This window comes from Maylandia zebra, linkage group LG7 (assembly GCF_041146795.1).
Source record: "Maylandia zebra isolate NMK-2024a linkage group LG7, Mzebra_GT3a, whole genome shotgun sequence".
NCBI classification, from domain to species: Eukaryota; Metazoa; Chordata; class Actinopteri; order Cichliformes; family Cichlidae; genus Maylandia; species Maylandia zebra.
The window spans coordinates 64,058,549-64,080,063 of NC_135173.1; the positions used below are offsets into that span (position 1 = coordinate 64,058,549).

Genomic DNA, 21,515 nt, shown 5'->3' on the forward strand with positions numbered 1-21,515 from the left:
GATGTGCTGCAAACTCTGTGTGTCTGTGTGTATGCACGAGCACGTGAGTGCCTGTGTGTGTGCGTACCCGTGTGTATGTGTGTGCACGTGAGTGAGTGTGCATGTGGGTGTGGGTGCGTAACAGTTAAAGCACAGTGTGTGTGTGTGTGTGTGTGTGTGTGTGTGTGTGTGTGTGTGTGTGTGTGTGTGTGTGTGTGTGTGTGTGTGACTTCCTGCCGGTCAAAAGTAATCTCCTCACCCAAGCTACACCAGGTTCCTTTAGACAACAAACAAAACAAGTTAACATATTACAAACACTGAGACCCCCACTCTGCCTCCACTGGGCCATTGGCCTCTTGTTGTTTTACATTTACAGATAAGCATGTGGAGAGTCTCCTGCAAACCTACTTCTAAGTTATAACAATTATGCATTTTTATTAAAGGTACAAGCATCAGCATCAGCAACCCCCAACTGTAGCTTCCTGTCTCCTTTTATGACACCAGACCCCCAGTGTCCATAAATTCCTTTCTCTCTAAACAATTTCACACACTCTCAGGCCTACAGCTAAGCCAAACTAAAACACAGACCAATCCTTCCTTATTCCTGTGATCTAAACAAATTTAACACATCATATTATAATAATTATTTTCTTGTACTCACACAAGTAACAATACTGCACCAACTTAATGTCTGTGATTTAGAGTAAGAGGAACAATCAGTGGTATACTGAGTCCCATGTCATTCCCCAATTCGTTACTGGACCAAATGCACTTTAGGAATTGAAATGTCCTTCAAAATGTGTAATGAAATGTGTTTTCGGATTACGGTGAGAAGAACGGAGGAGAGAGGAGGCAGAAATGAGAGAAATAGGAAAATCCCTTAGGTTAAGTAATTCCTTTTGTTCTGTTCCCCTCTTTTGGTGTCTCTTGCTCACCTTTTTACATCTGCATTTTGGTGTGGTGTCTGGACTCCAGGATCTACAAACTTTGTTTCAATAAAATTTATTTCAGGCTGTTAAGAAAGACCAAACATAACAAAACAGAATCAAATAATTGAAATGAAGCTTCGTGATAAACAAACAAGAAAAATTGAGTCATAAATTTACATTTGTGGTTGTGGAGCTTGAGAAGGACTTGATATGTCACATCAAGTTAAGCCACCGTCTTAAGCAAATATTTCTGTAGTAAATGAAAATTTCAGAGAAAAAAAATTAATAAAAAGTACATTAATGTTTTTTCTAAAATGATGAAAAATTATTCAATTAAATGGGATTTTTTTCTGAACACTAGTTACGGAGCAGAATAACCTCCAGGACAACCTGTGAAATGAGAAGAGAGGTTAGGTTCGTCACGAAGTGGGAGGGCGCAGTGGACGGATTGGACTCGGGCCTACGGCTCACACACGGCTAGCGTCTGCGTTCCCTTCATCTCCGACCGTCATTGGCTAATGAGCACGTCGGTCATTGTTTCCCAGCCTGAACTCGCGTCTGATTGGCTGACAGGACACCTACGACGGTAGGGCAAACGCTATTGGTTGAAAAACTAGGTTAGTGGTCCGACAGGCATGACGGTGAAGAGAAACTGGGTCACCGATTGAAAATCGTTTATGTCACACTTCTGTGTGTTGCTATTACATATTACCAGCGGCGTTCAATGGATGGATTAGTCCCCCTGGATCTTTTGTAAGTATAACACAAGAACGAGGATATGTTTGTTGACGCCGCGTCTGTGTGACTTTGCTGGGCTTCAGTCTGTGATGGATATCGTCGATGTTTTCCCAGCGCTGTGGTCATGTCAGTGTGGTTTTCTAGAGCAGGAGGAGGGACTTTAGCTTTGCTGGCCAAGTCTTGACAGTCAGTAGCTAGCAGTGAGCTGTATGCTAATGTTAGCAGACGGGGGAGAAATGCCGTTATGGTCAAAAAGTGCGGAAAACGCCTTTAGTTTGGCGGGGTTGGTTTAAGTGGTGCCAGGAATCGCCGGGACTTAGAGGAAGCTCGGGCGTGGGTAAGTGCCGGTCAGTGGCTTTCAGTTTATTAACTGAACGTGACCCAAGTGAGTAAAGCTCCAGTGCTAGCGCATTAGCTGTGTAAAACGGGCCTTGGTGGGTATACTCAGCAGCATCTATCCTGCTCCGGTAACTTCAAAGCCTCCATTGCTTGTCTCTTTAAAAGGCCTCAACGGTACTGTGCTATTCTTCTATTTATTTGGAGACCTGTGCTTGTCTTAAGTATCGCGACGGTGTATGCACTTGCTGTGGAAATGTGGCCACCGCTAGGTGTCTCTGCTGTGGTTGATCAAAGACTATTTGATTGGGTTGTGGTTATACTGTGCATGTAATTAGTGTATTATTGAAGCAGGAGGATATGGGGTGTGATAGATAATATAAAATCCGAAACAAAACCTAACCAAACCGCTCGAAAGCTGAGTGAGTGACGATTTTAGTTGTTTGTTGTTACACATCTTGGGCATCATAAAGGGTGGACGTGGCTTAAAAGTGAAACAAGTGCAGAAGGCCTAATACCCAGGGATGTCAGCTGGCAAGGCTAATGAGCACCAGAGGGCGATACCTGTGGTTGTAGAAAAGCCTTCCTGTCCTGTATAAGTCTATGGGAAAACAGCCCTCTGCCCTGGCATCAATAAACACTTTCCTTATGTGTTTATGGGCACAGCAACTAATTTCAGGTCACATTGAGTAAGACGTCACATACATTTTCTAATGTACTGTCATTATTAGAGACAGACAGGAGGATTAGGTGTTAGCCAATGAGCATGCAGGTCTCCTTGCATGTCATACCTGGTTTCAGGCGGGTCCTGCTGAGGACCAGCTGGTTTTGACTGGGAGGATATGAAATGGTCTTGAGCAGGATAGGAAACAGTTGGTTGTCACTGTTGATTCATCATCTGAGTCACTCTCACCACACTGAAGCCTTTTTTTAGTACACAGGGTTTATGGATCTATTTGGGGATACATCATATTAAACCTTTGGACGTTGTGTTAAAGGCAGTTTGCTGTTAATCTTTTTTTTTTGTTGGATTACTGTCTCGTGTGTTAGTTTGACAGGTGCACCTTGTGTTTTTGTAGTTTCTCATGCCTGCCTTGAGTAGATTATCCATTAACTGTTTCACCACATGAAAGGCACTTGCTGTGAACTTCAGACTGTGTCTTTGTTTTTGTTTCTAGCCAGGTAGCAACCTATATCAGATCTTATCAGTACGGATCTATGTAGCCACAAAGACATTTTTACAGCAGACATTTGTTGTGATGACTCAGAAGGGTTGCAGTTAACCATCCTGTTGATCATGAAGGCCAGATGACAAACTTCTGGTTTCTATGAGGAAACTGTATGATATAAAACGTTATAGAGAAAAAGATCCTTGTCATGACTATGTGGATGCTAATTTAGATTAACTAGAGATCATTCTAAGTAATTATGTGAGAGAGACTGTCACACTAAAAGTTTCTTGTATTAAAATGTATGTGGAAAATTCTTCAATGCCTAATATTGTGGTAGAAGTATAACGTTAGTGGGGGAAAAGCTTTTTAAAACCTTATTTTAGGGCAACCTTAGTAAACTTATTAAACATATTTTTTTTAATGAGATTTAAGTTGTGATCCTACACATGTAGCTGTTATTTCCTGTTAACCATTGTAATGAATATTCATTTGGATAATTCTTCAACATAAGAGCCCACAAGTGCTCAAGGAAAGTTCCAATTGGTGAGGCTTGCTTAAATGAGATTACGGGACACAGTTTATTTAGAGGTGAATGTATGAGAGCTACTGAAAATGTCCTTCTTAAGGGGTGAATAGCATTGTCAGTAATGAATAATAATAAATAAAGGACATGGCATGGAGGTGTAGTTTGTAGCGCTGATGCCTCACAACAAAGTTTGGATCTTCTGATCTGCTGAGGTCTTTCTTTGTGGAGTTTACACATTCTTTATGTGCCTACATGGGCTTCTTCTGGGTACTCCCACTTCTTCCCAAAGTCCAAAGATATGCATGTTGAGTTTACTTGTGACTGCAGGTGAGAGATTGTGTGGTTGTCTATCTCTGTGTCGGCCCTGTGATGGTCTGGCAACCTGTACAGTGTGTGTACCCGGCCTCTGATCTTATGATAGCTCCACCGCATTTCCCTAAGTAGGATAAGCAGTTAAGAAAATGGATGGATGTAACCAAGGCACCCTGCCAAGTTTAATAAAGATGCCTCCTGTCTAATTCCCAATAGGAGATGTTGGCCACAGTGACTGGCCATATGCTTTGGCCGGACAAACCTAACGAGCCATGCCATTGACTAAACAGAGAGGTTCCACATCCATCAGGAAACCCTTGCATGTAACTAAGAAGATACGATGCTTGACACTTACTTATTTCTCCCCTGTAAGCTTCTGTGGTTTAAAAAAGGGAAAAGGTAAAGAATTGTTGGGGTTGAAAGGAAAATTGATCAATAAATGTGTTTATCTAAATAAAAAGACACAAGTAGAGATAACAAGCCAAAAGATTTTAACTCGTGTAAATACAATAAATAAATAAATAAAAAAACAATTTTTTCCATTGTACTTCAAATAATGCATTTTAATGTAATTTTTTCCTGATATTAAATAAATTAAAATCTAATTTCTCTAAAAACAAAATGTTCTCAGGTGTATGTTTAAGTATGTTTAAAAGGAAACTTAACCTTATCCTTGGCTGGACTAATTTTGGTCTCCAAATATGCAGGTTTTTCAGGCCTGTATATTATCAGGCCTGATTGGTCAATTTTCCTGAAATCCCAAGGATTCTTTCTGCACATATTGCTCATTATTCCCCATTGCATATAGATTGCATAAGGGATTCGAAGCATCCATCCATGCATCGATCTTCTTATGCTTGTCCAGATCAGAATCACAAGGGTGTTGGAAGTCTAACCCAGCTGTCCTATTCTATACACCATACATTTATTCTGCTGGCATACACAACACAAAGTGGGACATGTATTTAGTGTTTATAAAGGGAGCTACTTCAACAAGCTCCACCAAAAATGCCAGCTTATAAATATGCAAAACAATAAGCAAGAAAACAGTTTCCACTACATGTGGAAACAAGAAACGTGTTTACCACCTTAAACAGGCCGTTGAGTACAACTGTGAAATTGAGGTATACAAGAAGGGGTTGCTAGGTGGATGGAAATTATTTACTGCTTTTGTACTCAAAATTGACTTACAGTCACAAGTGGAAAAAATAAAGTACACCCTCTTTTCAATTCTCAAGTTAGGGAGATAATAAACAATCATCTGGTCCTCATCAACTTCTAAAAATTTTTAAATACAGTTTGTGTTGAGGAACAACTCACAACATATTGCACTGTCATTTGTTTAACAAAAATTAAAGTAAAAACTGAGTATACCCCATGGTTCAGTAGCTTGTTGGGACAGATGGCCTCACATTGGGCTCAAGAATACTTTGCTTACAAAGGAGCTCGTGGTTGCCTTAATTACTGCAAGGTGCCCACATCATCACCCCTTCAGGTATGAGGTGTTTGTGCCGATATGCTGTGGTTTGGTTTTGACAAACGTGGTGCTGTGGATTTTGCCCAGACATTTTCAATGTCCAATGAACATTGTTCCAGAAGTCATGTGGTTTGCTCAGATGTAATTTTGCTAATCTAAGTCATTTGCCATGTTCTTCTTAGAGAGATTAGGTGTTTGAAAACCCTTTAAAATAAGCTGTATTTGTTCAGTCTTTCTAATTTTACTGTTATGAATTTTAACATTTAACTGTTAACTGAGAAGTTTCTCTGACTTTGGGGTGAATTGGCTTGGACGACCACTTTTGTGAAGATTTTATGAATGTTTTCCTCTTGTGAATAACTTTGTCAAATAAAATGATGGACACTGTATTGTTTAGTAGAGCTGCCACAAACGATTATTTTGATAGTCGACTAGTCACCGATTATTTTTGCGATTAGTCGACTAATCAGATCATGCATCCATTGGACGTAAAACATACAGCTTATTGCACCAGCATGCGTCTGCTCTTATATAACTATCATTAGCTGACAGCTTGAAGTGTTTAATGTATGTGATAACTAAAAATAAAGACAAGATGACAGTTTATTAAACTTTTAATGAATTTTTCAGATTGTCTCGGTGGAGTTTAATAAACTCGGCCATCTCTTCTTTCTATGTGAAATATAACAGGACACTGGAGTAAATTCTCTACCATTTCACACTTCTGTTTAATCAGTTCTCTGTTTGACGTTTATTCAGCTGTGTAAAAACTATAACTTTAATCTCAGCCAAACCGATTTACTGAGGAACAAATAAAACATAAAAAAAAAAGCCAAACAATAACATTTTTAAATTATCTGAGTGGCTTTTATATCATGTTTAACCTGAGTAGCGAAAGACTGCGGCGGGTTTGAAAATGATGTCCCGGGAGTTTGCCGTTCTCACCGGCTCTAGTGAGCCTTGAACCCTCTAGTTATCGAGCTGGTGGGTAACAGACGTCTCCGAAAACGTCGGAGCACTTTTGCAAAAGTGTGATGTCTTGATAAACCGAGCAGATATTTGAAGCTACACAGCTACATTCTCGCCTGAAAATATGTTAAAAGTTTATTTTGTGACCCAGAAATAGTAATAAGAGTAATATTAAAACTAAGTAGCTGCCGCCATTGTTGAAAACTGGAATTGGCTGGGCCACGCTATGAATTCTGGAATAGTTTGGGCCACGAAGGATACACCCGACCCATCCTTCAAATCTGGGGAAATGAAGGATGCATTTTTCAGCCACGTTTGGGGAAATCTTCAAATTTGGACAGGCTTCGCCACGTCGCTGTAACGTAATTGGCCTACAAATGCGGCCTCCGAAGGATGCGGCCGCTAAATTTGGACACAGCTATGAAACCAGACACTGCTGCTTCTTCTTTGGGGTTTAACGGCAGCTGGCATCCCTGGACATGCAGTGCTGCCATCTGCTGTTTCAGTCTGTTATTACACTCTTAAATCCTACTACTTATTCCTGCGTCTTTCAGGATCTTACAAAGCTTCAAACGACACATCCACGATTTTAATAGTCGACGTAATCGTGGCAGTCCTGTTGTTTAGTAATGGCCTTTCTATTTATTACTTTGTATTGTAATAAATAAATATAATGTCATGGCCATCTGTAATAATTACCTGCCTTCTGTCAAAGTAGATTTCAGATATCATGGCAACAAGAAAAGCAAAGATTTAAAACTGGTGTCTGGGGCTGCTGGTGCTGTCATATCATTGTGATGGGTCTTGATGGATGGGGTCTATTATTACTATGAGGAAAGAGGATCGGTGCTTATTGTGTCACTCAAAAGTGAAAGTTGGTTTCGCTCTTGTCGCTGCACATGTTGTTTGTCGCCACCAGCACTGGCTTGAGTGATTGCATAATCTCTTTGCCATTTGAGATGTCTCTCAGTTAAGGTGCAGTTATTGACACTCGCTCTATGTAACAACAGACTGGGCACTATGTGACGTTTTCCCTGTTGAACACTCTCCAGCTGTAGAGTATTAATTCATTACTTTTTCCATCATAAGCTTATGCCTTTGTATTTGAATAACAGCAGCAATGACTGCTATGTTACTCAGCACAAGAACAGAATATATACATTTCTGCATTTTCTAGCCACTCGTCTCAGAACACAAAAAGCAGTGTGTGCACAGCATTGTCATGAGTGCCGCCATCAACCGAGGTTGGACTTGTTGGCATGCCGGATGCCTGCATGAGTGTCCCAGCTGGATCAGCAGCCATGCATATCCATGAGAGCACAATCTGTGATCTGATTGTTCGCAATGGAAATGCTCCAACCTGTACTCGGGCCATTTTTGTAGCAGCACCTTGACCTGTGCTTTTTTTTTTTCAGCTGGACAGGGCGCAATCTCATGCTGCCAGAGAAGCACAGGTCTTTCTAGATAACAAGCATATCCAGACACTTACTTGGACCTGTTGCCCTGAATCTGAGATTATAATTTCCACATACAGCGCTGCTAGGGTCTTCTTGGGTCAGCAATGTTGAGCCCTGAGACTTGACAACCAGACTTTACTTCCTTGTCAGTGCTTAAATTTAAATCGGTTGTTTATCATTTGTTTAGAAATGTAGCTGGGATTGTTATCGTTTGGCAAGACCTGCCCAGTGATGATGAAAAACTCAAACTCGGCACACAGTTAGTTCTTGGCTGTAAAAAGCTGAATGTGAGCACACTGCACTCAATCTATGCAGTAAACCCTTTCACATCCTTGCAGACAGGCTGCTACACCCTGACTGCTGCAACAATACAAACCCCAACTATGCACGTAAGATTTGGTGACCTCACGTAGAGAAATTCCCAGAATAGCTCCACCCACGAATAGAATTAAAAGAAAACACCTGTGTGAGTGTGCAGGGACTTAAAGTCTGACATAGTTGTACCTGTATATCAGGTTGTTTTACAGGTCAACTTATTGTAGTCTCTTGCATATTTCAGAATTGCCTGTATTGTGATGTTTGTCCAAAAGGTTTGCATTGTACTGTGAGTTTTATTTTTTATTTTTTAATTAAATTGGTCATTCAAAAGGGGCACATTTAAAGCTTTATGAGTTTAAAAGTCACCAGTTAAGAGTTAATGCTGAGTGAAATCACATTACAAGTACCCACAGAATTATGTCATGCTTGCAGATTCCATCTGTGGAGCTCTGAAAGCTGTAATAATTTTTTAAATTTTTTTTTAAATGACTCATGTTGGGGTTGAAACTATTAAATCTCACAGGAAGCTGGATATAATAGCAGTCGTTAAAATATTCCATTTTATTTCACTGACCAGAGGTCTTTGCACAAGCCAGTGTACAGTTTTGATATTTCTGGGTAAGAGAAGATGAGAGTGCAAGGGTTTCGGTTCATCCCTGTTTGAAGCATCGAGTATTAATTTGTAGTGTATTTGATATTTGTAAAATCTTTTCACATCTTTACAAAAACGTTCCATCACTGGCCATGGTGGAAGTATTTGGGAGATTTGGCAGCTGACTTGCCGGCTGGATGCGTCTTTCGTGTATGAACGGGCTTTCTGCCTGCTTCCTGCCTGTCTGAGTGGGTGTTTCCCTGTTCAACAGGGAATCAAAGCAGAATGCCTTGCTGACTCACTGATGAAGTAGAAGTAGGTGGTGGATGGAAATCGAGGCTGGCTGGTTAGAGACCATAGAGATTGGCTGACCCACTTTTTACTCCAGCACCAGTTCCTTTCAGTGCTCAATCATGACATAGTGGTTTTCCCCTTCTAGCCCAGGGCTTTGTCCCAATAAAAGAGCTCACCAAACTCGTCCTGACCTAGTACTCTCCTGCCTGCATCTTGAGTTTCACATTGTGTTGTTACTGAAAATTAGATAGTTGTTTTATGAACCCGATCGGCACTCATTCTACATCTATCTTCATCTACTTTTTCTAATAAAGGTTCATTAATATTACACTCTTAAGATTGGAATTGATGGATACACCTGTTAACTAAAGCTGAAAAAATCTTCCTCCATAACTTGTCTCTGCACACAGACGTCATTTTGACATTTTCATAAATGTAAAGTAGAATCTTTACCCAGTTACTCCTCACATTTCTATAGCACAGTGGGAACAGCTGGGTAGCTCACCGTGTTGGAAAATACTTTTTCTTAAATCTCATACAGATCTATGTTGGCAGCCGTGTTGCCACCTTGATGTGCTGCGCTTCTCCCATCTCCATCACTCAGGCATTTTCTGAAGCAATGTATCCAGTTAATATAAAGCTACTGACAATGAAACTGAGCTTGAATCTGTGCAGGAGATATACTCCAAAAAGTGATTCATTAATTTGCTGGGACTAATGAGTAAATATTTTGCAGAATGTGACTTGTAGTTGGCTTTTATCTCGTACCAGAATGAATGTTTAGCCCTGGATTTTGAGTGTGTTACTTGAATACATTTTGCTTACATTTAGAGATTGGCGACAGATTGATTTTGCACCTGACTCATAGATTTCTCTTCATCCCCCTGCAGATGTAGACGGGCCCCAGCTGCTTAAGGATCTGATCATATGAGGGGAGACCACTTCAAAGTGGATGAAACTAGGTCAGGCTGAATCAAACCAGACTCAGACCAGATCACAACCGAGCAGACCAGATTGATTCAGACGATACCAGGCCCCTCCAGGAAGCCTGTTCCAGTTTCCTGTCCAGGTAACTGAAGCCGCTCTGCACGCCATCTGTAGGAGGTGCCTACTCATATTTCAGAGATGTGAATTTGAACCAAGGAGTCCTCCTTCACAGTGCGAGAAATAATTAACATATTTGAAAACTAGGCCAGCATTTGCTTTGGAATAAGTGTGACATTAAAAATGTGATATTTATGTATTTTTATTTCCATGTAATATTTGTAGTGTTTGGTTCAATTTAAGTTATCAGTGAACTTATGTATTAATACACCTCTGTTATATTTGCTTACACAATTTAAGGACTAAATCTGGTTTTAAAGGAGTCATGTTTTCAGAGCAGTGACATGTTGCATGCATCTGATTCTGGCTGACTGCTGTTTAACTTTATCAGCATTCACCCCAGAAAAAAGGCTCACCGCCTCCACATGCTGCTGACATTTTTAGCATCTTATATAAAAACAGCACTCCCATTGCAAAAAATTTAAATGGTATGCTTGGCCTTGAACAAGTGGTTTAGTGCACACACCTGCTTGCGGTTGAGTGAATAGATAATGGCATCGAATATCTAGTTTTTTTGTCTTTGTTTTGTTCTTGTTTCGTATCCTGAACTCCTGAATGACGAGGTGATGCCTACTTCCTTTTTTTTTTGTGGTGTTGAGTTGCAGTGAGAGAGAGAGATTCCTCTTTACTTCTCTTTTCTGTCCTCTATTTCACCTGACCTCTCCACTCCCTGAGCCTGGTTGTGCTGGAGGTCTCTTCCTGTCAAAGGAGTTCTTTGACAGGCGTTCTTTAACCGTACGGGATGATCTGATCTTTGGGTTTCTCTTTGCTTTTCTCTAGTCTTTAGCTTACAGTATAAAGCTCTTCGAGGCAAATATTGTTTTGACCTGGAGCTGTATGAATAGTGCATTTACTTGGCAAACTCATTCAATAGCAAAGGTTTGTTCGTTTAGAGCACGTGTCCCGTGAGAATATTTTTTTATAGATGTACTATTATTGTTATGCATGGCCCGGCAATATGAGGTGCTAATGATATACAAACTACAGATTCCATAATGCAGCACTGCAGCCTCCTTGCTGAACGCTAGGCTAACTGGGAACATTCCCGCCTCAAACAAGTCAAACTTCTGTTATTGCGAAGCTAGCCGCTCACAATGGTGGAGAGAAAAGTTGATTCTGAAAGCAGAGCCTTTCAGCGCCAGTGGGTGACTGAATATATGTTTACAGACATGCTGGTAAACCCGTGTGTCTTATTAGTGGAGCTAATGTGGCTGTAATTAAGGAATTTAATTTAAGACGGCACTACGAGACAAAACGTCAGGATAGCTGAAAAACCTAAACGCAGAGCAGAAACTACAGAAAGTAGAAGAGCTAAAGAAGAATCTGACATTTCAGCAGACGTTTTTCACCAGAGCAAAATCACAAAGTGAAGCTGTTGTGAAAGCAAGTTTTATTGTAGCACAGGAGCCAAATTAGCCCGGTACCACTCTGAAGAGCTGCATGATGAAGCTGTGCGACGTCTTGTGTCCAGACAAAACGCAGATTTTGGCAAATGTGAGCCTGAGGAGAAATACGATTGCTGATCGGGTTTGTGAGATGGCCACTGATTTAAGAACACAGTTGTGTGAAAGAAGCAAAAACTTTATCGCATACTCTCTTGCTGTGGATGAAAGTACAGACATGATGGACATTGCACAGCTGATTGCACAGCTGGCCATCTTCATCCTTGGAGAGGAAATATTGAACATTAAATCGATGCACAGGACAACGACAGGGAAAGACATTTTTTAAAACGTATGTTAAAGTGTAACCGACATGAAACTGCCCTGGGACAAACTTGTTGGACTTACAACAGATGGTGCGCCGGTGTTGTGCGGTGAAAAAAGCAACTGGTCAGCAGGTTGTGAGTAAAGATGCAGGAGGAGAACTGTACCGGTGAGTTAACAGCATATCACTACATCATACACCAGGAAACGCTGTGTGGTAAAGTCCTAAAAATGGAGCATGTAATGATCACCGTAACGTAAACCGTAAATTTTATCTGAGCTAAAAGTTTAAATCACCGTCAATGTCAGTCTTTTATGTGGGAAATAGATTCAGAGTTTGCCGACATGCCATCATACAGAGGTCGGTTGGCTGAGTTGGGATAAAAATTCTCAATAGAGTTTTTGAGCTCAGCAAGGAAATCTGTCAGTTCATGGACATGGCATGTATGATGCGGTGAAGGCATTTCAAGTGAAGCTGTCACAAATGCACCAGTGCAACCTGCCTCACTTTCCCTGTTGCCAAGTAATGTTGAACCAAGTCAGCGGACTTTGCTGAACTGCACCTGTGCAGATTCAGATGGAGCTGCAGTGTAATGATACACTCAAGGGAAAGTACGACACTGAATGGCCCGCACAGTTTATTATTTCCATTCCTGAAGCAATGCCTCAGCTCCATCTACATGCGGCTCCAACCTTGTGTATGCTTTCATTTATTTTTTCTGGGGTTTTTGGCAGCATGTTCATATTTCTAACTTGCATAATTTTGACAAGATATATTTTTATGAAGAGCAAAATATTTAAAGTTAAAGTTTATTTTTTTTTAAGTTTATTTAATCTGGAATAATATTCCTGTCTGTTTTTATTCATATTTATGTTTAAAAAAACATAAACATGTTCAATAAATGTTTATCTTGTTTGGCCCGCGACCTAAAGTGTGCCTTGAGTTTTGGCCCCCTGTGCAATTGAGTTTGACACCCCTGGTTTAGAGGCTTCACAGTAAATACATTTGCTTATATTGTTTTTTTTTTGGGGGGGGGGGGTTCACCCATTCCTCTGAAACATTAGTGTGGCTCTTGATGAGTCATGCCACCTGTTTGCGCATGCATGTGCTCGAAAACTCTAATCGAAACCTTTACAGAAAATGACTGAATAATTAAGCAAGAACTCTTGTTAACGACAGGCCTTCTTCAGTCAGCTCAGAGTCACTTGGGAAGGTTTCATCATCTCTGAAGTTTAAACACTTGCCAGGGTTGTAGTTGGCGAATTGGAATGCACATGGCACATCTCAACCAGTCTGATTTATGTGTCATGTAACTGATACGGTGCGACCTAAATAGCTTACAGTATTTCAATACATGCAGTTGTAATAGTGGCTTCCTGTTTATTGCGCCTGCACACTTGACCCAGATGACACGATGTTTGCTGCATGTGTCCAGGCAACAGTTACTCTGTCTGTATTTTCTTTGTTTTGGGATTTCTTTGTTTTTGTCTTTGCAGATTCTCAGAATGATTCCATCTTAAAGTGTTGCTTTTGTGTGTTCACAGTTGAGGGCTCCAGAGTGGATGGAAGGAGATGATTTTAACACACAGGCTGTGATGAACATCTGTGGTGAGTTTGGCCCTTCCTAAAAAATAAATTAGTATTTCCCTCTGTGCATCTCTCAATTAAGTGTGCACGCTTTATTGAAAAAAAGGTCTGTGCAGATAGTCACCTCCGTTTCTCACAACTACAGTATTTCCGCTTTGATCTTGACCTCAGACCTTTTATAGTGATTTCTTGTCAGCACGGATAATATGAGTAATCCCGCACATGTCGCGCTTATTATTTGTCAGTTCATTTACATACTTAGACCCAGTAGTTTCGGTCTATGCATGCATATGCATGCGACATTTGTGTGACTGTCTGCTCTGTGTTGCTTATTTTCTTCTGCAAAGAAACAGTGGATTGTTTCTTTTATTTTAGCTTCTAATACACACAGACGCCTGCATTGCAGCTATTTCTTAAAAGAGAGGGTTTAATCACCAAAAGACTGAATAACAAGGTTGCACACGGGTCTGTTGAAATCTGGCACAAGAGCCTTTTTAGATTTGCAAATGGATTTTTATATTTCTGGGGAAATATTCGTCCTTATGTTGCAGCTGTCATTTAGCAAGAATGTGTTTGTGTATGAACCGTAGGATCCATTCATTTTCTATTAGTAAAGTAGACCTGTCTTAAAAATATTTAAAAATTTAGTTCACGAACCACAGAAAACATCTTTAAGGCAGCAAACCTGTTTCATAATTACCTGCCTTCGTCTATGAATAAACATTTTTTCTTCCTCCTACGATTGAAGCAATTTCTCAGCGTTTGTCAGTGCTGTTACGCTGACGTTACCTCGCCATGATTTACATTTAATGAACAATTCTGGATATTAATGAGGTGAAATTTTCACACTTTGCAGTGCCATCCAGGGAACCATAGTGGATGTTTTTGCTGGCCGGTTCTGTCCTCTGAGCAGCTTGTTTAACGCCCCCTGGTTAATACATTTACGTGTCAGATTAGCGTCAGCTCGGTTATTCATGTAATTGTGCTACATTGTCAAAACAGCAGCTGATACGTTTGTTTAGCTGTTGAACTAATCTGGCAATCATGACAGTTGCTGGTTTATTGTGCTGTATTTGAAACTGCTGGATAGTCCTTTTGGATTTTTGAAATGTGTGCCAGAGGCATCATCCATCTGGTTTGCTGTCTACAACAACAGACTGTGGTTTAAGAATCTTTACACCAATAAAACAATATATAGGTCCCCTTTAAATATGTGCATTTGTCCTTCAATTTAAAAAAAATAAATAAGTGAATAAAATAACATTTATCGTACTTGGTCAAACTGCAAGAGCTTTATATAGCCGCAATGATGTCTCATACAGGAGTGGGAGCTTTTGTTTTACTTTTTGCTATGAATATGAGTTATAGACTCACACAGCCACCAACTCGTTTGGGGCAAATGTAATTATTCCAACCACGCAGAGTGTTGTGATCTCAGTCAGCAGTGGCACAGCAGTCACTCCTCCTCATCTGGAGCCCTGTGCAGGCAGGCGGCTTGATAACCACTGCAGAGTCACCCAGAAAGAGTCACAACAAAGAAAGTCGTCAACTGTTGTTATTCTGGTTTGGCAGTGTGGTTTACTAGGTTGCCAGTTTGTCTTAAGATTATGTAGCTTCAGCAGCCGGTGAAATAAAAATGGTTACTAAAAATGTGTATGTAGTATTTTTTTTTAATTTGGTGAAACACTTGTGCACTGGTAAAGCCACAAATGCGGTGACAAATAAATGAAGGAAAAACACCAACTTTTGCAGTGCATTTTTCACAAAAACAGACTGCTTTCAGTGTGTATACGCTTTACACGACCAGTTCGTACCTACAAAAACCCCCAAAAACAAACCAACAAAAGAATGGAATCTTGGGGTTTTTTTTAAATTTATTTAAATTTATTTTTTTATTTATTTTTTTGTGACACTGTGTATAAAGGCCTTAAATCCGCACACAGAGAGATGTCTGTTTTTAAGCTCAGTGTCTCATTGTGCTGTGCAGATGACCTGATGGCAGACCAAAGGATGGACATCTCGTCTACAATGACCGACTTCATGTCCCCCAGCTCCACTGACCTCATCTCCAGTTCCATCAGCACGCCTGGCATGGACTACACCCGCAAAAGGAAAGGCAGCACCACCGACTACCAGTAAGTAGACAAGGAAGAAAGAGAAGCTCAAATGCTCACTTTATTGGTAATATAAACATATTTGCTACTACTGCTTGACTTACCAGCAGTGGTAACTGTAACATCACATAAATAGACCTTGAATTTATTCTTGGCAATAAGGTGCACAGAGAAAGGGGAAAAATATACAGACTGAGAATTATGGGAAGAAGTGATAAAGTGAAATGACTAGATAGACAGAGTGTTTCTGGTCCTATTAACCATGTCTGATTATGGAGACACAAAGTCTTTTGCATTCATTAGTGCAGGTGTGCTACAATATTCATAACATTTGTGTCCTTAAACACTGTTAGCCAATGTTGCTAACACTTTACACGTTGTTTAAAAAAAACATAATGATCTGAATCATTCAGTGACAAAAAATTGATTGATAAATTTGTGTTTCTTTGCAGAATTGATGGCTTCTCATTTGAGTAAGTTCAAACATTACTCGATGTTAGTAGATCTAGCAAACTCAATTAATCAGCCTGAAATGCCACTGAACCCTCACACATAATCTTTTGCACCATGAAATATTGAACAGACTGAAAAGCAAACCTACTCAACCCAGTGAACCCTTTGTGAAGTGCTCTGGTTATTTGAATGTGTTCCTGTGGTCTTGCTGAAACTTATATCTCCTGTTTTCTCCTTCTCAGTGACATGGACCCAGATAAAGATAAACTGGGCAGGTAAGGCGCCATTATTGCCATGGTGATAGAGCTTTAATCTGCTGGATGTGTCTGTTTATTGCTCTTGAAATATCCTGCTTCTGGCACGATTGGGTTCCCTGTTGATTTCAACTTAAAGGGTCCGTTGAGCCAAATCATAACGTTCGTGTTTTCACACTCACATTTGTGAATCTCAGAGATCTGTATTTGGATGTTTCAGTGCCCACATAAACACAGAGGAGGTGAATGGAGGTTTTACACTGGATGCTGCTCAGAGTATTGAGAGATGTTATTTTTAACAACAGCAGCTCTTACTAGAATAAAAATCCATGTTGCTCTGAATATTACACAGATTCCAAGGTTTGTCCTTTAGAGCACAGTAGAGAACGATCGGGTAATAAACACCCAGTAAAGATGTTTAAGTTTTCCGCCACGAGGACTTTTGCCATGATCTATATGACCAAATCTGACACGTCAGAGTTTTTCACCATGTTAGGACTGCATGTTCGATCATTTTATTGCATCGGACGTCATCAGTGCAATTTAATTTCACTTAACAGGGAAAGAAAGGCAGTGATGGGTGTATTAAAATAATTTTTCGCAGAAATGTTCATAAAGTTAAAGCAAAGTTGAATGAATGTAATAAGCTGCACAGGAAAAGTATCATAAACTACTACAGCTGCTGTAATGCATGTTACTCTCCAGGGGAAAATCTCTTGCACACTGCACTGTGACACCAAAGCCAATCGAGGAGAACCATTTCACTACTGTACAGACATGTCTGCAGTTCAGCTGGGGGTGCAGTAGGGAGTGCTGCCTGAAGGAGAGTGAATGACGTAGTCACGTTACATAGCAACTTAAGGGGCTTTGGATGTATTACCCTTTGGTTTTACTGAACTAAGTGCTCGCCACACACTGGATTAGACAAATCTTCCACTAGCAGAAATAACCCAAAAAAGACACAGACAACGCCGAGTTTGGAGAGATGCTTTATCTCAAAATAAAGTCAGTCTCCTGACTTTTTAGACGAGTTTAACTCGTCCTAATTGTTTTTGGAAAGTCAAGGAATCATTTGCATGTACTATGAAGTCATCGTCTGGGTGTGTCTGTAGAGTGGAGTGGACATTTTCCTTGTTGTTGCTCTTTTTTCCTAACTGTAAATATGAGATAAAGAGATGTGTCATGTTTGTACTGCATTAGTCATCAGATTTGCCCTCTTGCTGCCCTTTTAAAGTATGTGCTATCGCATTAATTTAACAATCAAACCCTTCAGTCCTCTCTAATTTCTCTCTCTAATTCTTTCTCTGTTTTGTCTTTTCAGTGACCAACAGGGCAGGATTAAGAATGCCAGGTATAAACACTCCTTTTCTTTCTCTCTCTCCCATTCCCCCTTACCTGCTAAGCTCCCTTGCATGAATTAAATGTCACTCTGTGGATGGGGACAGAGAGATCTTTGTGCACACTGATAATAAGAAACTTTATACATTGAAGTGTATAGATCCAAGCATTATGTGGAAGGGGACTGTAAAAGCAAACCTAATTGCTAAAGCCAAGCTGTCTTTCTCTTACATGGAAAGAATTCTCTTTTATAGCTGCTTCTGTGCAAAGCGAGAGCAGACAAGCAGGAAGGATATAACCTTATAGTCGTGGAGGATCGGCAGAACAACAAAAACTGGATTTCTTCATGTCTCTTGAGGCTGTTTTCTTTGCGTCTTGCTAGCTGATTTATATCATGTTAGACAGGACTATGAATGCGTAGACAGTGGAGTCTGTTGGATAAGGTGCTAGGAGTTTGTATTTTGTAGAGCAGGTAAAGTTCAGCCAAGTTGGTTTATTATTATTTACTGTGGATTTCTGCCAGCAAGATGGGTGGAAAATGACTTTGTTCATTGACACTTTTTTGATGTCTGATGTCTTCTCCTGCACAGAGAGGCCCATAGCCAGATTGAGAAACGTCGCAGAGACAAGATGAACAGCTTCATCGATGAGCTGGCGTCACTGGTGCCCACCTGCAATGCCATGTCCCGCAAGCTGGATAAACTGACAGTCCTCCGGATGGCTGTCCAACACATGAAGACGCTCAGAGGTTAGAATCAACTGGGAGGGTTGGGGAGGCAACGAAGTGAAAAGTCTTCTCATTCAAACACTTGCTCGCATCAGTTTTTGTACTAACATGTGAAATATGCGCTGTTGAGGACCTGAGGGTTTCCATCCCAGTTAAATAAAGATTAAACAACGAAACATATTCATAAACATGGGAAACGTGAGAGGTTTTTACTGATCAGGTGACAAAGAAGATAATTGATGATGGTCAGTTGATATTGGTAATCCTTTGGTAAACATTTCCAAATATGGAACTGTGTGTAATTCTTAAAGGGAGATAAATTCATGGTACTCAAAGCAAATAAGATTAAGTGGGAGCATACAGCTTTCTAAAAATGCTCTTATGTGTGCATGTGCAGTCTGAATAGTCACAGGTGTGACCTGCGTGTGTTTTAATGTTGTGTGCAGGTGCAGCCAACCCGTACACAGAGGCAAACTACAAGCCTTCCTTCCTCTCAGATGATGAACTGAAGCACTTGATACTAAGGGTGAGTGGAAAAATCAAAAATAATTAAGGTTCTTTTTATAACTATACAAAGGGGGGGAAAAACCTCCAGAAATGAACTTTTAATCCAGTTTTTAACGTTCTGTTTAATAATGCAGGCTGCTGATGGCTTCCTGTTTGTGGTCGGATGCGATCGTGGCAAGATCCTGTTTGTTTCTGAATCCGTGTACAAGATTCTCAACTACAGCCAGGTACGCTGACAGCCTGAGGAATGAAGGGATCTTTTTGTTAATGGTGGATGATTTTTAAGCCACCTTAAAAGGCTTTACTGTGGATCTGCGACAGGCATGCGTTAGTTCCTTTACAAAGCAAAAGAAGGATGCTGTGAATCTGCTCAATCACTATTACTACACAAACAAGTGGACAATTCATAGCCAGCAAACATCTGTCTATCCATCCTAATTTGAAATTCCACAAATTAAACAATTCAAATTTATTCATCTTTCTCTCTCCTCTCAAGAATGACCTGATAGGTCAGAGCCTGTTTGACTACCTTCACCCCAAGGACATCGCCAAGGTCAAAGAGCAGCTGTCGTCCTCTGATACAGCCCCACGAGAGAGACTCATCGATGCTAAAAGTAAGCAAAAATGGACGTGTGTAATCTGTTTTGTAGAGCCAAGAGTTTGGTCAATGCCGTTAAAATCTGTCACACCAAATGGTGTGAAAAAGGAACCCCATATAGGGAACTGAAGGCTAGAAACAGTCAGTGCATTTTCTCAAAGGAAAAGCCTGTTGATTTAACGATGGCAAACACAGCTGGAGGTAAAACAGGGGAAGTGTGAATCATTCAAGGCACTAAGAATAGAAAATGCAACCAAGAGCTCCAAATGGATTTATTTTCCACATGTGCGTTTCCTTTGTTATTTGTGTGCAAGTCCTTCTTTCTAAAATTGCTGAGGCTTGAAAGAATAGTCGTTTTCTGTTGACTGATTATTTTCTTTCCTTTATTTTTGCAGCTGGTCTTCCTGTGAAGACGGACATCACCCCCGGTCCTTCTAGACTCTGTTCTGGAGCTAGGCGGTCATTTTTCTGCAGGATGAAGTGCAACAGGCAGTCTGTCAAAGTAGAAGATAAAGACTTTCCCTCCACCTGCTCTAAGAAAAAAGGTAGCGTGCCATCGTCTTCATTAAAACCTGACAACCTTCCTCTCTGTCAGAGCACCACCTGAAAAAGCTCTGTGCTTATCAGCTCTCTGGTCCCTTTCTGACATCCACTCATTTCTGTAAATCTGATGTCTCTGCTTGTCAGTGCTGTTTCTGTATGGGTGGACTGATCACAGCCTTGTGAAAAGCTGTGACAGCAATCTTATGAAGCACGTGCAGTCAAGTTACCACTTACTCTTTTGGAGATTGGTGTCTAGATCTGACAAAAAGTAACAGCTGAAGTTAGTTTGTTGTTCCCAGTTGCTTCTAAAACTCTTTATTCTAAGTTAATGACATACCTGCAGGGTCCGTGTGCAAGCATCTCTAAATAAAGAAGGATGCACTCATTTATGCACGCAGCACTACAGCAAGAACTTAATTACCCTTGACACAGAGATAGGACTGGTCAGGATCTAACAATAAATGACATGGTGTGTTTTTCCCTTAACAATTATCTAAGGGTGTAGATGCACCATCATGACTACATGTAGGATGTAGCATCTGTAATTACCAAAGTATCGTCATATTAAACAAACTCTAATTTCAAGCATTTTACATCACTGTCAGGCCTAAAGGGTAAAAGGTATTGCTGCTGTGGCTCGTTTCTCCCACATCGTCTGACAGAACGGGTGAGGAGCATTAACATAAAAATAAGCCACGTCTGAATTGCGGAGAGCTTCCACTATATCAGCTCGATGAAGCCAGCAGTGTTTTGCATCCCGTGTCTTAAGAGACCTTTGGAGCGGCTTCTCTCTCCTCTCTATTTACATCTCACACAGTGCTTTGTAAATATCTCCATCACCTCCTTATGAAACCAAAAGCCCTCATTTCCTGGTGTTCCTGTTCTTCTATTTTTAGGTTCACATCCTTTTCATAACAAGGAATTGCACCTCAGTTGGCATGAGAGCATGGTGTTTATTTAACCTTTATTTACCCGCTCTATATTGTCAAAAACAAATTCTAGAGAAAGACCTGTCTGCTTAGATTTTAGTGCTTGAAAAGGTTAAATTTTTGGTCGGCTTTTGTTAGTTTAACTATTCAAATTTTTCATATTATAATGAAAACGATACATTTGACAGTTATCAGCTTTTTTCTTGTCTTTTATACTAGAACTGGCTAAAATAGATGCATCCTATTTCGGTAATGCATGAGGGCTCAGGTGGGGAAGCTATAACAGTAATGATGGAGCAGTGATTATTTATTCATGTTTCAGGTATTTCTTTTGTGTTTAAGTAGTTATTTGAATGATGTGTTTTCTGTGTATGAATGCGTCCTATTACCCGATGAGAGGACAGAGTTTATTTATTCATTTGAAAACCTTTTAATTAATCAGCAAAGCTTACACGCCATAAAAGAATCTCACCAGTGATAATCTTTGAAAATAGGGCTGCCTCTGAAAGTCAGAGCTATGAAGCATCAATCAAAGATGCTTTCAGTTGAGTGAGA

The 21,515-nt window shown here is 40.3% G+C and overlaps 1 protein-coding gene across 3 annotated transcripts in view; it reads left to right on the forward strand.

Moving 5' to 3' along the window:
- Positions 1-1,505: 1,505 nt before the first annotated feature.
- The window catches only part of LOC101465128 (basic helix-loop-helix ARNT-like protein 1), a 31,148-nt gene continuing 11,138 nt past the window's right edge, over positions 1,506-21,515 (forward strand). Inside the window, exons 1-12 of one of the 3 annotated variants that reach the window (XM_004566088.4) lie at positions 1,506-1,661; positions 9,990-10,168; positions 13,455-13,518; positions 15,485-15,632; positions 16,064-16,084; positions 16,307-16,339; positions 17,640-17,669; positions 18,247-18,404; positions 18,830-18,909; positions 19,025-19,117; positions 19,387-19,504; positions 19,884-20,033. In XM_004566088.4, coding sequence (XP_004566145.1) covers positions 13,473-13,518; positions 15,485-15,632; positions 16,064-16,084; positions 16,307-16,339; positions 17,640-17,669; positions 18,247-18,404; positions 18,830-18,909; positions 19,025-19,117; positions 19,387-19,504; positions 19,884-20,033 — 877 coding nt within the window. In that variant the 5' untranslated portion in view covers positions 1,506-1,661; positions 9,990-10,168; positions 13,455-13,472. Of the gene's footprint in view, positions 1,662-1,839; positions 1,984-9,989; positions 10,169-13,454; positions 13,519-15,484; positions 15,633-16,063; positions 16,085-16,306; positions 16,340-17,639; positions 17,670-18,246; positions 18,405-18,829; positions 18,910-19,024; positions 19,118-19,386; positions 19,505-19,883; positions 20,034-21,515 lie in introns of those variants that run through there. The other 2 variants (XM_004566089.6, XM_023153161.3) reach the window with 2 other exon arrangements.